This window comes from Lithobates pipiens, unplaced genomic scaffold (assembly GCF_037356315.1).
Source record: "Lithobates pipiens isolate NorthernLeopardFrog02 unplaced genomic scaffold, aLitPip1_a1.2 Scaffold_25, whole genome shotgun sequence".
In the NCBI taxonomy this organism is placed as follows: Eukaryota; Metazoa; Chordata; class Amphibia; order Anura; family Ranidae; genus Lithobates; species Lithobates pipiens.
Window position 1 is genome coordinate 200,302,036 of NW_027507787.1, and position 21,535 is coordinate 200,323,570.

Below are 21,535 nucleotides of genomic sequence, written 5' to 3' on the forward strand. Positions count from 1 at the left end.
AGTCCAAGCATAAGCCATGAGACTTAAGAGAATGTTTCATAGCATCTACTGTGAAACATAATGGGTCTGATACACCAGCTCATTGCTGAGCCTGTGGATCAGGCAGAATTTTAAGTATCTCCACAAACTGTTCCTTAATGGACTGGGATACACCAATTGCAGCAAGAACCAGCTGGGCTACTGAACTTGTTGGATCCTTTAACATCAGCACATTATCCACCGAACATGTGAGATTCTTGTTCACTGAGGCGATTGCAGCATCAATTGCTGGAACCCCCCCCCCCCCCCGTTTTTTTTTTTTTTTATAGAAATCCTCTTCCATAGGATAAAGTGTGGAGAATTTCTTAGGAGAATAATACTGTTTATCTGGATGTTCCCATTCAGAATACATAAGCGTTCAAGAGCCTGCGCTTCAGGCTCTTCAGGCTTTCAGGCAGCAAAAAGGTTGAACAAACCAATTTAGTAAGGGAGTGCACAAGCAACCTGTCTTGTGATGCTACTCCTATATTGGGATCCTCGGAACAGGATAAATAAGTATCTTCCAAATCTTTGGGAAGATCTACCTGATCCCCAGCCTCCTGCACCTCAATAAGAGGGGTCCTGAGCACTAGATGGGGATCAGCTATGTTTGGCCCCACTATGGAGAGATATAGTATCATTCTTCTTTCCAAAATTACAAATGGTAGAAGAAAAAAAAAACTCTTGTGTGATATGTACAGGGACTGAAGTGTCTAGCACAGCTGCAACAAACGTTTCCCCTGACAGTTCAATCTGACCAGCTACATCCCTCTCAGAGGAGGATGACATTCTTTTGGAAATGGATTTAGTTTGTTGTGAAACCATTGACCCTTTAGAACCCTTAGAGGAGTTCCTGGTCCCATTACCACTCATAGCCTGAAGCACAAAGCAGAGGCACTGCCAGCAACAGATTTTCCACTACCAGGCTATAGTCCAGCGTTATAAGCTGCTATTAATACCAAGCCTGGTAAAGTATGTGGCAAAGGGAATGCCTGTGTCACCAACCTGAAGCAAGCCAACCTCCTGCTCTGTCCCTCCACGTGTGGCTGGCGTCTGACACAGTTAGACATGCCCCCCATGCTAATTATGCCCCCCTTTCTTTCAAAAGAAAGTGTTGAAGTTACGAACAGCCGATACTGCGGGGGGGGGGGGGGGTAAATCCACCTCTGTGCGGTCTGTCTTTTTATTTTTTTTAAGAATGCTTTTTGGCATATAAGTCCCCCAAAGGAGAAAAAAAAAACATTGGGGGCGCAGGAGGAGAACCTGACCCCCCTTCTTAACAGAGGATCTGCTTGTGGCCGGAGGAGAGGAGAAATGAAGGCTTCTGATACATCGCTGTTTCCAGCATCAGGCGGTGAATGCTCAATACAGCTGCCAGTGGTGACACATAGGCATGACAACATTATACACAAAAGGAGAGATTAAGAAAATCTCCCTTACCTTTCCTCGAAGCAGGGTTATCCGAGATAAAGCCAATCTTCACCCTTCACAGTGGGCTACAAAAACCCTTCAGGAACAGGGGAACCTCAGGTTACCCACAATCCTGGACCTGCAACAGCACCCTGCCAGTAAAAACATTATGGCCTTACTACCAAAAAAAGTACTGGTCCAGCTCTCTAAAAAGAGAGGAAAAAGAAAAAAGGGAAGCGTTTGCAAGCAAAACCTAGTTTCTTCAGACACAAGGCCCGGGTACCATTCCTTTAGCCCATGAAAGGACATCAAAACGGATCCGGTCAGCATGGCTAGCCGCAGCAGGGAAGCTTCCAGTGGAGCTCAGCACAGCTTTACTCATGATCAACACCTTAGACACTGGCAAAAAAAAAACTGCGGACTCCCAGTAGTGGGAGGGATTATATAGGGAGTACACTTCTTGCCTTAGGTGAATGACACTGGCACGCCCTATCAGTGGCCCTATAACCCACATAGTAACTACTATGGCTCTGTCTCCCCGTTGTAAGAAAATTTATTTTATTTAAGCACAGTATTGTACGACCGCGCAATTGTCATTCAAAGTGTGTCAGCTCTGAAAGCTGAAAATTGGTCTGGGCAGAGGGGGGGGGGGGGGGGGGTTTAAGTGCCCAGTAAGCAAGTGGTTAAAGTATTTAAACACCTGGTCACAGTTTGAATCTTTGTATAAGACCAAGTAGTACATCACCTTTCCATGAAGATTCTCTTATCACAGTACCAGAACTTTATCTCAGTTATGTTCAATTCTGATAAACTCAAGAAGCATTGTGTTGTATCCATAAATGTTATTTTTTTATTTTATATATAAACTTGTCTTCAGTTTAGGTTTGCTGGCCTTTGAACTTAAAAACCTGAACATATATATATATATATATATATTTACTCAATCAACTTCTCAACATGACCTTGCAGTTAACACGCATTTGTTTAATAAAAAAAAATTATAAAAAAGCACATAAATCAACTGAAAGATTAATTCACATAAATTAGGTGAACAGACAGTGTGACATGGGTACTTTTTAAGAGCAGATATGTACAGTCGATTGAACAGTGTTTACTTTCGGCCATTATAGTGTTAAGATTTTTTTTTTTTAAATGATTGACTTGTTACTATACATTGCATTGATTGAACTTTTAAACAGTAAAAAACAAAACAAAATAATAAAGCAAAAGCGCATCCTCCAGGGTGTAAATGTATTCCATAATTTTAACCAATACGTTTTCAGCCACCTTACACAAAAGAGTGCAATACATCAGATGGTCTTTGCTGAATAATGTTGTTAAAAATGGTGTGCAAACATCAGCTGTTCCCATTATAAAAACTGTGAAAGTACTAGTCAATTCTGACAAGTGGGACCTGAAAATCCATTCTTACCTCTGTACATAGTAAATGTAAAGTTATATTGTGGCTCACACAGTAGACAAGTGTTTATGCAGAGTATTGTGCTAGGCAAGGAATGTAGCTAAAAGAATTGACATTTTGCTTTTTGCCACAGGGGAAGTTGCTTAAAGTTTTGTGCTGGGGTGGACAGAGGACAGTTGGGAGGATGGAAAAGAGGATTGGGGATTGATTGCCGTTAAAGGGTAGATACTGTTGTGTAGTAGGTCACCATATGAAGATCCTACAGGGGCTGCTGAAGCCAAATGTCTATAGAGCTGCTGAGAGTTTGTGGAGTTAGTTAGATATTGTCTTTGCATCATCAAGGAATGAAGGGCTAAAGGTTGCATTAGTGGTGAAAGCACACTCTGGTTTTTCAAGTACTGTAGTGGATGGGAGTAGGCAGCCGGTAAATGCGTGCTGAGACCACCACATAAACTTGCTGGGTAGATTCCAGGAAAAATTGGAGTGGACAATGAATATTTGTGACTTTCCATCATACTAGAATAATTGTCATGAACAGATTTGCTGCTTTCACCCTCTTGGCCAGTAAAGCACTCTTTCCCTGGTATTTCTTTTGACACAGTTAAAGGAGAGACAGCTCTTATTTTTTTCTCGCTGATGGGACCTTCTAGCTCTTCTGAGCCTCTTTTCAATGGCCGTAAGGCTCCAAAGTTCTGAGGACTGACTTTGCCAACTGTAATTGGATGAACAAGGCCCTCCATCTTTCTTACATTTTCATGTCTTACACTGTGTGTCTTTGATGACCTGTGAACAGATTCATGGTGTCTTTTGGATATTGGTATTGTCATTGGTGAAACTCTACAGGCCTTTGGATTGCAGTCTATTCCCATATTCTTGTTGTTTGGGACCTGAAATGGACTATGAGTTTTGCTTTCTTGTTGCACCAACTGATGAGAAAGGTTAGATGCTGATATTTTGGCTGTGTGCTTGTGCATAGATTTGGGAAGGCTCAAATCAGTTGGTTGGTCATCCATGTGATCAGTTACATTCTGTTTTTCTTGTTGGTGCAAAGAATGATGGTAGTGAAGCTTCTCTTGATGTTTGTTGGGAGAGGAAATATTTTCAGATTCTCTATACAATTCCCGAGGATGATATTTTGAAGGATGTTCATTATGAAGATGGTGTTCTGTTTGTCGGTAAAGCCTATGTAGATGAGGTGATGAGTAAAATTCCAGAAAGTTGGAGTGTTGTGATGCTCTTTTCTCAGCCATCTGCTCTTTATGTTCAAGCATACTGGACTTCAAGGAGTACGACTCTGCAAGCACACTCTGTTGGTGTTTTGCAAAGTCAGACCGGTAAGAGTCAGCTTTGTTTATGGTACTGATTTTGTACGGGTCAGTCAAGTTCTTTTTATCATCTAAAGTTTTATGCTTAAAACTTTGAACGTGTTGTATCACTGATGGTCTGTTTATTGGCACGGTTTCAGAGTTGGATAATGGATGAGTATGTACTAAAGGTGGGGATATTTCGGTTTTAGAGTTTAATTTTTTCTTGCTAATTAAGGGTGGGGGTGAACCATAGGGGTAGCTTCCAGATTGAGTGGCTCCACTAACCTGTGATAACAGCTTCTTTTTTGCTAAAGGGGACATAATTCCTGGGTTTCCCCTTGAGTACAACAAAGGTGTATAGGTGAATGATGATTCTTCACTTAATGATGTGTCCTTCTCTTTTAACACGTCCATAGTTTGCACCAAGTACACTTTGGGATTATGCTTTAATGCATTTTGTAAAATGTTGCTGTCTAGAGGATTCTTCAGGTCCTCCGAGACCAATGGGTCTACCTTTACAGTGCAATTTGCAATATAATCTGGCATGTCAGGCAATTTTTCATCTTCTATGTGGTTTTCATGTGGAACCTGTAGCTGAACTGTGGGAAACATATTGAAATGTCCTTCTCGGACATCCCTTTCAGATGGGTCTGATAATTCTTGTTTGCTTTGCTCTTGTTTTATTATGGTTGAATCTTCAATAGTCATTTGTGGTTGTTCATCTGCCGGACTAGAATTAATCTCTTTTACTACATGAGTGAATGAGTCAGCGGGAATAGGTTCTGAGTGCATTTTATCTTCGCTTTTCACATGGCATGTGTCAGAATCAGACTCCTGTACTTGTTCTTTTTCTTCTGTTAAATCAGAACACTCTACAGATGGCTTGGTCTCATCTGAATCATAGGCAACTGACACGCCTTTCTCATCCACATCAAGGTAATTTTCCTCTTCTGGTGAAGCCTAAAAAAACAAATGGATGTCTTTAATAACGTTTATTAGAATAAAGAATACAACTTTTAAAGGTGCAGCCAACAATTTCAAATGGAAGTAATTTCCATTTCTATTGGGGAAGAAGTTGTTTAAGTGTTTAGGAATAAACACAATGAAACCAGTAGTACTTAAATGCCCCCATACCTGTGTCAGTTGGATCAGAATGTGAAAAAAAAATAGTGCAAGAGACACAAAATCAGCTTGTCAGGCTCTATTAGACCTCGACAAAATTGTGGCTGCACACTGACTTCCCTTTGCATAAATGTGAATGAGATGGGTAAAACATGGTTCCAACTTCTGTTCTCCATACCTAAAGAACTCTTTAGATGCGTTTTGCCCTTTTTGGGTGATAAGCGTAGTTTAAGCTAGCGTTTCTCAACTCCAGACCTCAAGGCACCCCAACAGGTCATGTTTTCAGATGAAATGGCTGTAGTAATTACTAAGGCAGTGAAACTAATCTACTCACCTGTGCAAAACGAATGGCAAGCCTGAAAACATGACCTGTTGGGGCGACTTGAGGACTGGAGTTGAGAAAGACTGGTTTAAGCCTTGAAAAAGGCAAAACGCATCTGAGGCATTCTCCACAAGTGGAGAACAAGGAGCTGAAGTCATCTTTTTATCCATCTCATTTATGCAAGGAGGAGTCAGTGTACAGATGGCCATCAGTTTGATTAAGTTATCTAACACTTTTAGTCAGACTATGATCTGTAGCCATCAGGTGATGCATTTGATGATGTTTTTACATAACTATGCTGTGAATAGCTTCTAATTTGATCCTCTAAGCTCTCTATTCATAGCACATGCAACTTAATGCGATGGGACACTTATCACAATTAATACCAAAATTGAGGAAGCACCCCATTAAAAGAGAACAGTAATAGGTTTTGACCATTTTTATGCAAAACCACTGGGCTTCACACAAATGTTGAATATTCAGGTTTGGTCATCCCTACTTCCAAGTCATACATGTGGATAGAGCTCCCCCTTTGGTTTCAAACATACAACCACCTAAACTGTTCAGAAATTGTGAAATAAGTAAAGCTTCTTTTTAATCATCACATTTGCCAATGACCATTCAAGCTGCAAGTTAAATAACCAAATTGACGAGTGAATAAATAAACCTGTTGTGAAAATCATGAAATACTTTTTTGCTGACAATGTAATGTTGCTTGGTTTGGGTTTGTATTAAATTCAGCTTTATTTATGAGTGCTATGCCCCAAGGATATGAATTTCTTCATACTGATATACCACAAACTAAAATGTTTATCTAATGGTCATATGGGTACGTGAGTCAGCATTACAAAAATATCTATGGCTAACTTCTCAAAACACTAGATCAGCTAAACTTTACAATAGTTTTAAGAAGTCTGCCATGTGGATGTGTGGGAGAAGTTTTGAGTAACATTCCAAAGAAGAAAAACCATAGTATCAATATAATAGTTTCCTATTCTAAAAATTATGGGTGCCATCCATAAATGCAGCCATTTTGTCTTCCAGTTTAACAAGTATTTACCAGTTGTTACAAAGGAATACATATTTTTAATTAAAAACTGATAGTGTATGTGTAATAAAAGGAGTAACGCAAATTATGGTGTTGGCTGAATAAATCTCCCAGTAAACTGGAAACTATTTGCACATTTCCTAAAATGTTAGACAGCTGCTTTGCTAGTGCATACCATCATACCTATAGATTATGATAAAGTGTTCCGGTACATTTTTTTTTTTTTTTTTTTTTTTAAGGTAATAAGTTCATTTAAGTCTTTTTGCAACAGAGAACTATTTTACCAACTGGGGTTCATTTTCACAGGAACTTGTCACTTTGTCACGTTCTTGTCTGAAGTAGTCACAAATTTAGGACTCCTAGGCCAATTCATGTAGACATAGTCAGCAATACTTAGTTTCAGTGAGTAAATTCCTGAACACATTCACTACAGAGACCCTGCATCACCCACACTGACAAATCTACTTGGCCTGTTTTGTCAATACTCTGCTAGAATTCTTGTCTTTACTGCTTTGTAGCAACTAATTTAACTTTGTGACTATCTGATTGGTGGCAGTGGGTCAGTTTAGATTAAATGAGGTCTGTTCTCGGAAGGAGGGGCATAATAAAAAGGGTCATATACATGATCAATAAAAGGAAACTGCCCAAAAAACCCCCAAAAAAGTGTATTCTCTAAATATCACCCATTAAATGTTCAAATATTAAACATTTTGCATTGTACCTTCCCTTAAGAAAATGTTACCACAGACTAAATGCGTCTAATAACAGTTTGTACGGTTAGAATAGCAATATAGTTTGGCTTTTGATTTAGGTCTGTTTCATACAGCATATTTGATAACTTCAATCATGGAAATTCTTGCTATTCATTCCATTATGTCGTGATGTAACCTCCGACCCCAAGGGTCAATGGCCCATTCTATCTGCAGTACTGAAGGCTGACAGGCCTAACAATGGCTGCTGTCTTTCCCTTTAGAAGAAGCCATGCTAAATCATTGTGTAAAATCTTATTTTCTTCTCTCCCCTGATGAGATAACAGAGTGAGCAACATAAAGAAATGCATTATCTAAATACAGTACCGCTGGTCATTACTTTCAAATAAAAAAGAGCTAATGATTCACATCTGTTTTGACGCTGTCATTTTCACATTGCATCCTTTCAATTCCCTGTCTTTTTAAATATTTTTAACAGATACAGGTTTCTTTTTTTTTTTTTTAAAGCCATGTACTCACTGTTCTCTATTCTTCCTAATAACAGCTCTTTTCACTCAGAATGCCATCATTAGTTGTTTAATAAGTATTGCTTTATCAGTGGTCTCTAGAGCTTATTCAATTACACGAGAATACCAGACTGGTGAGCAAAGCTGGGGGTGGAATTAAAGGGTTTATAAACCCTCTCTTTTTTTTTTTTTTTTTTTAAACAAACATGTCATCCCTCCACTGCAGTTAATTTTGCATAGTGTGGCTCTGAACCTCATCTTCTGGAGTCCCCTGGAGGCTCTTGCAGCTCCTCCTCACATCAGTAAACCCCCCTGGGTAAGCACTCTCGGGGGGGGGGGGATTTGCTTCTATAGACACAGAATGCCGACTCGGCCCCCTGGATCATTGGATTTGATTGAAAGCGGTGGGAGCCAATGGCTGCACTGCTATCAATCTATCCAATCAAGAGCTGAGAACCCCAGAAAAAAACGGGGGGGGGGCGGTCAGTGTCAGAAGTTTATTTTTAAGGCCAGCTCTTGTCGATTAAAAAAAAAAAAAAAAACATGTCTACTATGTTATTTTTTTTATAATCTACAGTTTTAAGAATTGTTCAGATTAAGTGGATACACATGCTGAAGAGTGAAGCAAAGTTTCAATCTGGGTTGATGAGTAATTACCACAAACTATAAATTAATGGAATGATTATTAAGGCTAAACTTTGAAAAGGAGCCTGTGGTTTAGTATATAAGACTTAATTTTTTTTCTTTACAAATGTCATAGTTTTGTGAAAGAAACCGCAATCATTTGAATGAAATGTCCCCTTTATTAATCACAGATTTGAAGCACACTTTTAAATTGAATTCATTCTTTGCATACATCATGGTTACTTTGGATACAACGTTTATTTTCATTATTCTTGTTTATCATGACACTAAAATTAACCAGCTGGTGTAAATCATGGTGTTTATTTAGAAATTCAATAAGGCCTCTTTCACATGGACTGTCCGGTCAGGTCTGCCCGTCAGTTTTTTTTAGGCGGACCTGAACGGACGCTCCATAGACCTCTATGGAGCGTCGGATGTCAGCGGTGACATGTCCGCTGACATCCAACTCGCTCCGATCTGAAAAAGTGTGATGGAGGAAAAACCTACTTTTCCATTCATCATCAGATCGGGTGGCAACAAACTCTACTGTCCGTCGTCATCCGTTCCCCCATAGGGGAGAGCGGCGCTCTGACAGGTCCATCCCTGCACAGTCTGCAGAGACGGACCTGTCATCTGCTTGCTCAGCGGGGATCGACGGAGTGTTCCCTGCTAAGTAGAGCGGGCTCCATACATGGACATGTCCGTGTGAAGGAGCCCTTAAGGGTTTAAAAATGTTTATTTGGTATGTAAAAACCACAATGAAAAGACATTAGCAGTAACAGACAAAAAACACTAACAGGAAGAGGAGGTTAATTGTTTGTTGCTTAGTTAAGCCTTTTCCTGCCAGAGCTTGAATTTTAGATCCGAAGATTAGTTTAAACCCCCAACATTATATATTTTCTGAAAGACACCCTGGAGAATAAAGTGGTGGTACTTGCAATTTTTTATGGCACACAATATTTGCATAAGTCCATTATAGGGCACACAATATATTACCCATTTTCGGATTTGATAGACATCTTTGTGGATTCATGAACAGATGTCTATTGAAATTGGCGTGGCACAAATTCGGACTGTGCCATTGCCAGCAATAGGCACTGGTTTGAAATGTCAAATTGGCCCAATGTGGACATGGGCTAAGAGCCCCTACAGCTCATCACATTTTCGAGTTAACCGTGTTCTTTCTTTGGCATGGGCAGCAATGTAACAGGTATAGTGCAAATAAGGGTGTGTTTATATATGCATGTACGGCAGGGAGAGGTGGATTCAAATTTTTATTAAATTTTTTGGGGGTGTGCGAGTGTGTTTAAATGCTCTGGTGCAAATTTTTTTTGACTAAAAAGCCTCTCTATGTGATATAATATTTTTTTTACAACAGGTTCCTAACAGCGACCATGTGGGCTTGCAGATGGGACAGCACAGCTTAACTGGCTCAGATCCGCGCTATATCCTAATGACCACTATAGCATGGACTTGCTTTGCTTGCTGTGCCCAAGCGGCCTGCAGGGCGTGCATGGCGCGCTCTGATCAGTGAGCCTGAGACTCGCTGGATCACAGATCTGCATAAGGGGTCGATCCCGAGCCCTTATCAAGTGATCTGCTATCAGCCGATCATATGATGTAAACAGAGCTGGTAAGCTGACAGCATGAGGAGAAAAAAAAAAAAAAAAAAGATCACCGGCAGCGGTGAGAGGTACATCAGTCCCGATCATGGAGAGTTGCTGCTAGCTCCTCAGTGCCACCTAACAGTAGACAACAGTGCCACCTAGCAATAGAGATCAGTGTCACCTACCAGGGCCCATCACTACCGCCTCATCAGCGTATACCAATGAAGGATAAAAATTTCCTGTTTGCAAAATTTTATAACAAACTTTTTTTTTTTTCAAAATTCATTTTTTTGCTTGCTTAGCAAAAAAAATAAAAATCACAGCTGTGATTAAATACCACCAAAATAAAGCTGGATTTGTGTGAAAAAAAATGTTGAAAATTTCATTTGGGTACAATGTTGTATGACCGTGCAATTGTCTAAGTGCATCAGCGATGAAAATTGGTCTGGGCAGGAGGGGGGTTTAAGTGCCCAGTAAGCAAGTGGTTAAGAGGTATAGCAGAGAGTGGGGTCACATCACCTTCTGAAAGAAGGGCTTTTTTTTGGGGGGGGGGGGGGGGGGGTTGGCTTGTCATTGTTTTATAGGGAAGAGATTACACACCTGCAAAGCCCTAGATAGACACTCTGTACGTCATGTTATGGATTATTTTGGGACCAAATTTTATTCATGGTGGTGTCTGGTGAAGCTGAGGGATTGGGCCACTGGATTATTCTGCAGGCCCTTGGTGAAGAGATGTGGATAATGAGTCCAAATTGTGGTTTATAGAGCCCATAGGGCTATGTAAGAGATTTTATCATGAGTGGAATTCTATTGGGCTTTTAACCGCAAAACCGTATTGGAAAATGTAAGTTTATGGAACATGAGGCCCTAAACAATAAAACATAATTTCTCATTAGTTGCCAGGAGTTCTAGTACAATAATTTGAACTGCCTGTCTGTGGACCAAACACTACAGCATATTTGGGTCCCTGGAATTGTAGCCAACGTAACAAAAATATGGGGGCTGTAATTAGCATGACAAACACTTCAAATAATTTTTTTATATTAAGGAATTCTGAGTCTGTATGCCTAAATAAATCAGACAGCAATGAAACCTTTTGTTACGCAACATCTCAAGTATTATTGTCCTTCCTTAAACAAATGTTTGTGGAGCTGCTTAACCTGAACCTATATTTATCTTTGCTGCTTAAGACTGTCATTACTTACTATACATCTACAATTTTTCTCAGACGCTCCTTTGAGCAATCAAGAATAACCTACTTAAGATGGAGTTTTAAGAACATGATGAACTTTAGAATAAAGAATGCAGCTTTTAAAGATTTATCTTCTCCATCTGTATTCAATGTTCTGAAACAAATTAAACATCCCCTTCACTATTCACATGCTAAGAAAACATCCTATGTTCAGCACAAATGTTTCATGCCCATGAAAGGAATTGCTATCTCTTCACAAGCATGCACATGATCACATGATTATCCTCCTTTAGAAAAGATTTCATTCACGTTAAAATGAGAACACTCAACTTGGTAATAAAGTAAACATCAGAGTTTCATCTTTCCTTTCAAGTCTGACAACACAATTGTTCAAGTGTGTGTATATACATTATGTGTAATATGCTCTTCTTTTTTTGCATTTTTCAGTTAGCTGTGTTTCTAAGCGTTACACCAAAATTGCACAAGAATGCATGCTGTGTTGCTGTGCAATGTGATTTTCAGACCAGCCATTTGAATAGGTTGAAATGGCACTGGACAGCGCCAAAAGTAGCGCATACACAAATTTTAACCATTTGACCTCCAGAAGATTTACACTCTTTGTGACCAGGCCATTTTTTAGATACAGCACTGCATTACTTTAACTGACAATTGCGCAGTCATGTAATGCTGTACCAAAATAAAATTTGTAATTTTTTTTCCCCCTACAGATAGAGCTTTCTTTTGGTATTCGGTATTTGATCACCTCTGGGTTTTTTGCGCTGTAAACAAAACAAGTTAAAGAAAAGCTGAATGCTGATGGTAAAGAAATGTAGGAGGGAATGCCCACATCCCTAAATGTAGACACGCTACAAAGAAAACGCTCTAGTGGGCCTTTGAAGGGCATATACTGCAAAATGATCGATAAAAAGATAGGTTTTATTTAAAATTGGTAAAACAGGAAATTCAAAATGTTTACAACGCTACAATCAATGCGGGTGCAGTATGATACACAGTAATTGGAACACATATAACCACTTGCTCTATGTAGTGGAACACACAACTACAGAGTATATCTAACATGTTTTGAGGTACAGCTTTATTCCTCTTCTTCAAGGCTGAGTGGTTACGGGTAAAACAATAATATCTATAATTAACAGAGACAGAAATACATTTACAAAAGCAAAACTGTAAAATAAGGGAATATCCTAAACAACCGCATCAGTTAAAAACGAGGATTTTTGCCGCCATGTATCCACCAAAGGGTGAAGGGCAGGGAGGTCCAGCCCAAAAGCACTCACTATGTATATCTATATTTTTATAGAATTTTGCTGTTGTAAAGATCTTTGCATATTTCTGTCTGTTATCTATAGATATTATTGTTTTACCCATAACCACTCACCCCTGAAGAAGAGGAATAAAGCTATATCTTGAAACACGTCGGGTATACTCTGTACTTGCTCTGTGTAGTGGAACACACAAGTGGTTATATGTGCTCCAATTACTGTGCACCATACTGCTTCCGCATTAATTGTGTTTTAACCATACATTTTGAATTTCCTGTTTTTAACCATTTTAAATAATATATATATATTTTTATATATAATTTTTGATTATTTTGGAGTATATGCCCTTCAAAGTTCCAGCAGAGGGTTTTCTTTTTAGCTTGTATAAACGCAAAAAAGAAAAACAAAAAAAAACAAAAGTTTTTGGGAAAAATAAATATTGTCTGCTATAAAACATACAATAAAAAAAAAAATAGAAATTTCTTTATAAATTTAGGCCAATACGTACACTGCTACATGCTTTTAGTACAAAAAATAAATAACTGTATATTGATTGTACATGCTATAACATTCCCAAACTATGACATTTATGGATTTTTCTTTTTTTTTATATACTGTTAATGGCAGCAATGCATAACAGTACTGAGTTGGTGCCTGACGCAATATCGGACACTTAGTGGGGGACCAGTGTTACTAATACGGTGTTCAGTACCAAAAATACGCACGGTCACTGTACTGACACTGGCTGGGAAGGGGATGAACATCTAGGGTGATCAACATGTTAATTATGTGCCTAGCCTATGTTTTTGTGACATTTGTGTGCTGCTTTGCAGGGACACAAAATCCATCCCTTCCCCCTGTAAGAACTATGATCTGCCTTGTTTACACAGACAGATCTCCATTCTGTTCTGTTTTGTCGATGATCGGTGGGTGCCGGCAGACATCCAGTGCCTGCAGATTGGCCTCTGCTGTGATTAATCATGCTTGCCCCCTGTAAGCAGAAGTGCAGAATGACTTACAGGAAGACCGCCCTGTAGCAGTAAATCTGCTATAGTGTGGCTATAGTGTGGTTCGGGACTGGTTAAAAACACACTGTAACCGTATCACATGGCACATGTGATCTGGTGCAGGCAAACAAATTGTGTTTGCGATCTGCATTTGAATTGTCCTTAGAATTACATTGACACTTGCAGCAGATTGTACACCTCAATGCATTTTGAAATCCTTTGAAAGCATTTCAGAAAACTTGCATATGAAGGTTCTAAAAAAAAGCTGATGGTTGGTTCCGGAAACCACAGGTGCATTTGTCAAAATCCTACTGAATTATTTCATACGTTAATTGAAACAGAATATAAAAGAACAAAAAAAAAAAAAAAAACAACGTATACCAAGCCACATGCATCAGCTTCATCAGCACAGTGGGACTTGTGTTCAGTGACAGAAATGTGCAAATATTTATAAAAGATACTACAAAAATAAAGGTTTTAAGCAGAGGTCTTCTTTAACGTCATATAGTGCATGCTGTTTGGATGAATTATCCCTTACAGAAGTTTGTTCTCTTTTCGGTGAATAAGACTTAAACCAAGAGCCATAAACAAGATTTATTTGTCTTTTCTGAAATTATTTTTCTCGAACTTTTCTCATTCATAGTGAGAGCACAGCCTGTACTTGGCTGTATACGGCTTAAGCGCTATGCTATTATTTATAAATGTTTTTTGTACAAAATGTAATGTCATTTTCTATCAAATATAATGAAAAATCATAATATAACACTAGCTGTCTCCTACTGTTTAACAGTTGATGCTACAGGCAAATAGAGAGACTGCTGAAGTCTATAAAAGCTTGGTTAGGAGTAACTGCTCATAGCAATTAGATTATGTAAAGGGGAATTTTTGAAGAACAAGCCATCACTTAGCTAATAAGTGAATCTTGGTGGGGAAAAAAATATGACCCATTATACACATCTACATGACAACGCATGTCGGCCAGGGCTCCCAATGTTGCAGATCACTACCTTACAAATCATAAAGGTAACTTTCTCATCCTCTTCAAAAAAAAAAAAAAAAATGGCAGAAATGTTTTAAGCTTTCCAGCTACAGTATCTCACAAAACTGAATATACCCCTCACATTTCTGTAAATATTTGATTGTATCTTTTCATGTGACAACACTGAAGAAATTACACTTTTATACAAGCTGTACACTCACTACTTTACATTGTAGCACAGTGTAAGTTTGCTGTCCTCAAAATAACTCACACAGCCATTAATGTCTAAACCGCTGGCAACAAAGCGAGTACACCCCTAAGTGAAAATGTACAAATTGGGCCCAAAGTGTCAATATTTTGTGTGGCCACCATTAATTTTCCAGCACTGCCTCTAGGGCATGGAGTTCACCAGAGCTTCACAGGTTGCCACTAGAGTTCTCTTCCACTCCTCCATGACGACATCACAGAGCTGGTGGTTGTTAGAGACCTTGCGCTCCTTCACCTTCGGTTTGAGGATGCCCCACAGATGCTCGATAGGGTTTAGGTCTGGACGCATTCTTGGCCAGTCCATCACCTTTAGCAAGGCAGTGGTTGTCTTGGAGGTTTGTTTGGGATCGTTATGCTGGAATACTGCCCTGCAGCCCAGTCTCTGAAGGGAGGGGATCATGCTCTGCTTCAGTATGTCACAGTACATGTTGGCATTCATGGTTCCCTCAATGAACTGTAGCTCCCCAGTTCCGGCAGCATTCATGCACCCCCAGACCATGACACTCCCACCACCATCTTTGACTGTAGGCAAGACACCCTCGTCTTTGTACTCCTCACCTGGTTACCGCCACACACGCTTGACACCATCTGAACCAAATAAGTTTATCTTGGTCTCATCAGACCACAGGACATGGTTCCAGTAATCTATGACCTTAGTCTGCATGTCTTCAGCAAACTGTTTGCCGGTTTTCTTGTACATCATCTTTAGAAGAGGCTTCCTTCTGGGATGACAGAGCTCAGACCATGCATCGCATCAAAATGGTCTGCATGACTGACCCCCACCCCTTCAGCAATGCTGGCAGCAATCATACATCTATTTCCCAAAGACAACCTCAGAATTTGAGTGCATGTGCATCATGTCCAGAGGTTGACCATGGTGAGGCCTGTTTTGAGTGGAACCTGTCCTGTTAAGCCGCTGTATGGTCTTGGCCACCGTGCTGCAGCTCAGTTTCAGGGTCTTGGCAATCTTCTCAACGCCTAGGCCATCTTTATGTAGAGCAACAATTCTTTTTTCAAGTCTTCAGAGAGTGCTTTGCCATGAGGTGCCATGTAGAACAAATTTAACACACCTGCTCCAGATTCACACCTGAGACCTTGTAACGAATCACATGACACCAGGGAGGGATTGGGCCCAATTTGGTCATTTTCACTTAGGGGGTGTACTCACTTTTGTTGCTAGCGGTTTAGACATTAATGGCTGTGTGTTGAGTTATTTTGAGGGGACAGCAAATTTACATGGTTATATAAACTGTACACTCACTACTGTACATTGTAGCAAAGTGTCATTTCTTCAGTGTTGTCACATTAAAAGATATAATAAAATATTTACAAAAATGTGAGGGGTGTACTCACTTTTGTGAGATACTGTATCTTGACTGATTGAGATGACCTAATTTCCCCAACAGCTGCACAGTTTTGTCAGGATCAGAAGCAACAATTTTGAATCTCTCCCACAATGCCACCTGCTTGTTATTTATATGATTAAGGGAATCAATAGTTACCTCTTCTTCCTCGGCTCTACCAGAAGCATTCTTTTCCTTCTTTGAAATTTCTTGCTTAACCCCTTTTTTGCTGCAAATTTTGTTTTTTGCCTCCACTTCTGGAGAATTGGTATCAGGTTTCCGAGGCTTCACAGGAGGTAGCGGCTTGTCCTCTTCTCCTTTGAGAAACCTTTCATACGGCAGTATTAATCTATAGATTTAAGAAAGAACATTAGTTATTTATATTTGTGAAAAGTTATTGAACGTACGCTTCAAATTATTTTCATATCCTGTAATCTCACAGTGGTCATATTGAATACAAATTTATTTAGAAATGTTCAGTTTTCCTCTTCACAGGAAAACCAAAATACAAACTGGGTGTATGCACTTTTTAAAGAGGATAGATTGTGTTTGGACCACTAACACATGTAGGCTGATTTACTTAAAGTGTAACTCCACTTTTGTTGCGAAAAAAAGGTTCCCTTCTTAACAACCATTGTTGCAGATTCCTACCTTTTGTTGTTCTGAAGTTGTCCCTGTATGTTCCTCTGAGCCTCGGTGATGAGTGGGTCTAATGGGAGTGGTTTCATAATTATCAGGTGTCTGTCAGGGCCTGCATCCCTTTAGACCTGTTCCTACTAGGAGTGTCTCACCAAAAATGACATTCTTGTTGCAGGGGGTGCCTGAAATTTGACTTGTATCTTAGGCAAATTTCTAGGAAAATTGGTGAGCCAATCACACAAGCAGGAAATAGTTTCTGGGGGTGGCCAGAACACACTGTGTGTACAGAACAACTCCAGGTAGCCATATTGCAATGTATTCTCAGAACATTACAGTGGCTGCAGATTGAAAAGGAAAGGGAATTTTTAAGAACATTCAGTTAACAATATGACTTGTGCCACAATTGTATACAATATATTATTTTTTTCTTTATTTGCTACTTTTATCCCACGAAAGTGCAGTCCCCTTTAAGAAGTTGATACTTTTCACTCACTGTGAAGTAGAATTTGCTTCTATTATTAAAACATGTGGAAAAAAAAAATCCTGTTTAATTTATGTACACATGATTGGGTATTCAAGGTGAACAAAGCTAGTTAATTTGGTGAAGATTCTCAACTCTCGTAGCAAATCAACCCCATAGCATTTAACCAATTAATTAGCCTAATTTAGCAAATTGTATATGCAACTCTACAGCATCTGATCAAAGTGTTGGCAGATAGACTGCAAAGGCTTCTTTAAATAGGCTGTTTTTGCACTTTCCTTTGACATGTAGCATCCTTTGATCAACCATACTGTATTCTGTCACCTAGCAGAAGTTCATCAGTCGGAAATGCTCACATACCGGTATCCACAAGCACATCTGTTCATTTGCCTTTCTTGTTGGCTCTCACCAAACACAACCCCAATCATTAATTTTCTGCGCTCATCAGCACCGATGGAATCGCTCCTTGTTCTATCACCAATGCAATCCATACTGCCTATGTTACATCACCAGGATAAGTGCTCACACTGTTGTTAACACCCGTTAATCAAATGCTATGCAACATCCCATGAACAGGTAAACATTATTTCGGTTTGGTTCTACTACAATAATCCCCCCTCATTCATGAACACCTGGAAGCCTAAGTGGCTTCACCAGTACTATACTGAAGCACCATACACATGGGCCGAATGTTGGGAAACACCAGCCGGTAAAAAAAATTAAAAAAAAATTAAAAAAGTCCAACATTGGGTCCATGTGTATGGGGCTTCAATATAGTACTGGTGAAGCCAGCTTTTGTGGGACGCACATGCAGGAAAACCAGCAGCCGACCAAATTCCAATCAGTGTTGTCCACCAATGGCTGAAAGATGATGGCAGTCCCCACCATCAGAACACAACAGCTCAGCGAGGGGAGATCGCTGCACTAACTTTGTATAGTTAGTGCAGCGGCTCTCACCAGAGCCGACAGTTTTTTTTCAACCCGGCGGGTTTAACGAAAAAACTCAGTAGCTTAAGGGGATTCTCTTTCTTTTAGAACCCTGTGCAGTAAATCTGGATTGAAATGATTATCACAGATTGGGCTTGTCAAGAGACATGGTTTGGCATACTAAACCGCTTCTGAAAATGCTAGCCATTTCGGAGTTAAAATAAATTACAAGTGCAAGTAGGCAGCAAGTAGAGTTAAGACTTTTCTTCTCCATTTTCATCTCAGGTCAGTAGCTGAGAAATGACTAAGGCCAAAGGATTAGCATGACAAAGAGACAAGTTGCATTTTTGGGCACGGAGCCTACACATCAAATAAAACAGGTTTTATTTGACCTCTTCTCAGATATCCTAAAATGAAGCCCAGTGTAGTATAAAAATATGCCTTTTAGAATTTCAGATACATCACTGTAATCTATAAAACAAGAACATCTGACAATAATATGGTTTCTTGCATCAACAGCAATAGAAAAACTACAACCACCACAATAACGTGCTTATCAGAATTAAAAACTTTTTTTTTCTCTTTTTACAGGCAACTGAAATCTCTGACAAATAGAGGACACATCAATGTTCTTTTTTTATAATCTGTTTTGCAGTCCTTAGTTCTTGATCTTAAAGGAGAACATAAATGTGTTATAATTAGGAGAGATGGATTATATTACATTCTCAGTTGCAACTTCAATGATGATCTCTCTCTTTCTCTTCTGCCTCCAAATGCATTTGGCATGATTAATGACTCATTGTAGGATTAATGCACAACTCAGCGACTTCAAAATATGAATGCTGCTATAGAGAACATTCTGTTGTTTTAAAGACAAATTAATTTAGTTGAAGCAAAGCTTTAGCACGTTGGCCATTTCTTTGGAAGTAGTTTTGCTTAAAGTAAATGTCTAGGCAATATATATAAGTGCATGGATAGCCCAACATCATCATTAATTTTTTTCTTATTTTTAATTGTTTTAATCCAAATCATTAAATTTCTATGCCTTTACTTGCCACCACCTGCAGGGCCAGTGGGCAGACACTTCCACCACACTTGTCACAAGAAGGTGGTGCCCTTCTCTCTGCTATAACACTCAGCTGACATGAGGAAGTGCTGCAAGGGGAAGTGTGAATTTTTTATTTTTATTTTTTTAAACAGAGACGGGCTTTTGCAGTGTTGTGACACCTAAAAAAAAAGTGCTGCAGGAAGCAGCATACTAGCAGGATCAACAGGTAATACATTGGAGATGGAAGGGGAACAAACAAACAGGTGATTGTATGAAAGTCCACATTTAAGGATGTATTAAGAAAAAAAAAAAGTGTATTGTATATTTTTGGTGGACATACACTTTAAAGGTTTACCAAAAGAGACTTACTAACTAGTACATGAGGCTAATATATAGGACCTGGAACATCAGAATCACCTACAATTATACCATAAGATCGTGAGTTCCTCTAGTTGCGTGCTGTCATTGCATTCTGTTTAGAAAGTAGCCCATTTCTTTTCTGTTATCTACTGTTTTCGTTTTTTTTTTTTCCAAAGTTTACTTTCTGTAGACACCCCAAAAACTTGGTAAATACACATGGTGTTTATTTTTTTCTTGAAAGGAAACATTACTAGAACTAAATTACAAACTTTGACATTGCTGAAACACCTTGTTCATAAGTCTCAGGTAGCAATACATTTCCTGGAATCCTTGAAATATACATTAAAGAGGAGGTCCACCCACCGCTGCAAAAATTAAAAGCCAGCAGCTACACATACTGCAGCTGCTGACTTTTAACAATAGGATCCAAAAAAAGAGAAAACAAAAAAAAAAAATACACTAATACACACCCTAAAGAGTTCAACTACAAACATTTATAAGGATTCCCTAGGTGCTTTTGTTTGGTATTATAATAGGAAACGTACCTGTCCTGGAGTCCAGCGATGTCGGCACCGCTGCTGATGTTTCCATCAGCCGTAGGGTGCTGCTGCCACCATTGCGGGTAAGTGAACCCGGCAGTGTAGCATTACGGCTTTGCGCCAGGTCCCTACTGCACGAGGCTCCTCTGCACTCTCCTACTGGTCTGGCGGCGAGGGGAGGTAGATAGCTGTACTGATTAAACGCAAATTGTACGATCTGGCACCGTACGAAAAAAAATTTCCGTGCATGTCCGATAGAATAATCGGATGAACTGTCCTGATCGGCACTCGAAAGCTCTGTACGAACGATCCAATTATTGTACGATCGCTTCGAAAGCGGTATTTTCCGTGCGATTTTCTGACCGTGTGTACAGGGCATTAGAGACAAAACATGGAGGAAATGTGCTTGCACTGCAGAGATGTACCAAAAATGTATTTTTTTTTTTTTTTTTTTTTTTTACCCAGACATACACTTTAAAGGCTATCTATGCTAGGTTTAGGACCCTTAGCTCATTCTCTGTGAAGCTAAACATGTGCTTTGCTGCCTCAGGATCTACATACAACTAAGGTCAGAGAATGGTAATTTTGAAAGCTTTTTACAAATGTATGTAAAATTTAATGGTTTTAAAGGCAGCTACATAATCCTGCTAGAGCAGAATCATGAGGTCCTTAATGGCGTTGTGTGGGGCCAGTAACATGAAGTTATATTCCTGCTTTATGTTACAGAGAGAAAAAAATAAAAAAAACTTTATTGACAAAACATGTGTTATTCCACACACATACTGCAGGCACATTTTGGAGTGGTTTGAATGGTAGGATCAATGTTTTAGAGCAGCTCAGTGTAACAAAACAGTATCTTAGGACAGCAAGCTCTGAAAATAAAAATTCATTAACAGAGCATGCTCTGACATTGCATGTGCTAAGAGACGAGAATAATGTTCTCTAGCCCAAGGATTGGCAGCCCGCCAGTAATGAAGCTAAACAGAGCCCATGGGGAATATTCATCCTCAGATCCCATTACAAACTGAGTTTAAACATGTTACAGCTGCTGAAATTGTAAACTGTTCTCTTACCAAAATAATATATGGCTGCCAAAGACCTGCCTCCTGCTGCAATATTACAGCTAATGTTTACATAATAAAGAGGGGGGAAATAGGCAGAATATAGCAGATGATTACAGTAACTGTGCTACTGCCAGAAAGGGTATAACGCAATTTAAGGGACCATTTCCAGTGCAGAACTGATACATAGCTACACATTCTCTGAGAACTGTATAGATGTCATTTTCATGAGAATAGAACCCAAGAAGTTATAGGGAGTTGTTCTCTCTGTAAACACACAGTGCAAACAACCCATCCACACAGACACTTAAGGGA

The 21,535-nt window shown here is 39.3% G+C and overlaps 1 protein-coding gene across 3 annotated transcripts in view; it reads right to left on the reverse strand.

Annotated features, from left to right (window-relative positions):
* Window positions 1–2,391: 2,391 nt before the first annotated feature.
* ARID5B (AT-rich interaction domain 5B) overlaps window positions 2,392–21,535 on the reverse strand; it is a 378,453-nt gene continuing 359,309 nt past the window's right edge. For all 3 annotated transcript variants that reach the window (XM_077455424.1, XM_077455425.1, XM_077455426.1), the window contains 2 exons: window positions 16,325–16,514; window positions 2,392–5,115 (listed from right to left, as the gene is read on the reverse strand). In XM_077455424.1, coding sequence (XP_077311550.1) covers window positions 2,992–5,115; window positions 16,325–16,514 — 2,314 coding nt within the window. In that variant the 3' untranslated portion in view covers window positions 2,392–2,991. The remainder of the gene's footprint in view (window positions 5,116–16,324; window positions 16,515–21,535) is intronic.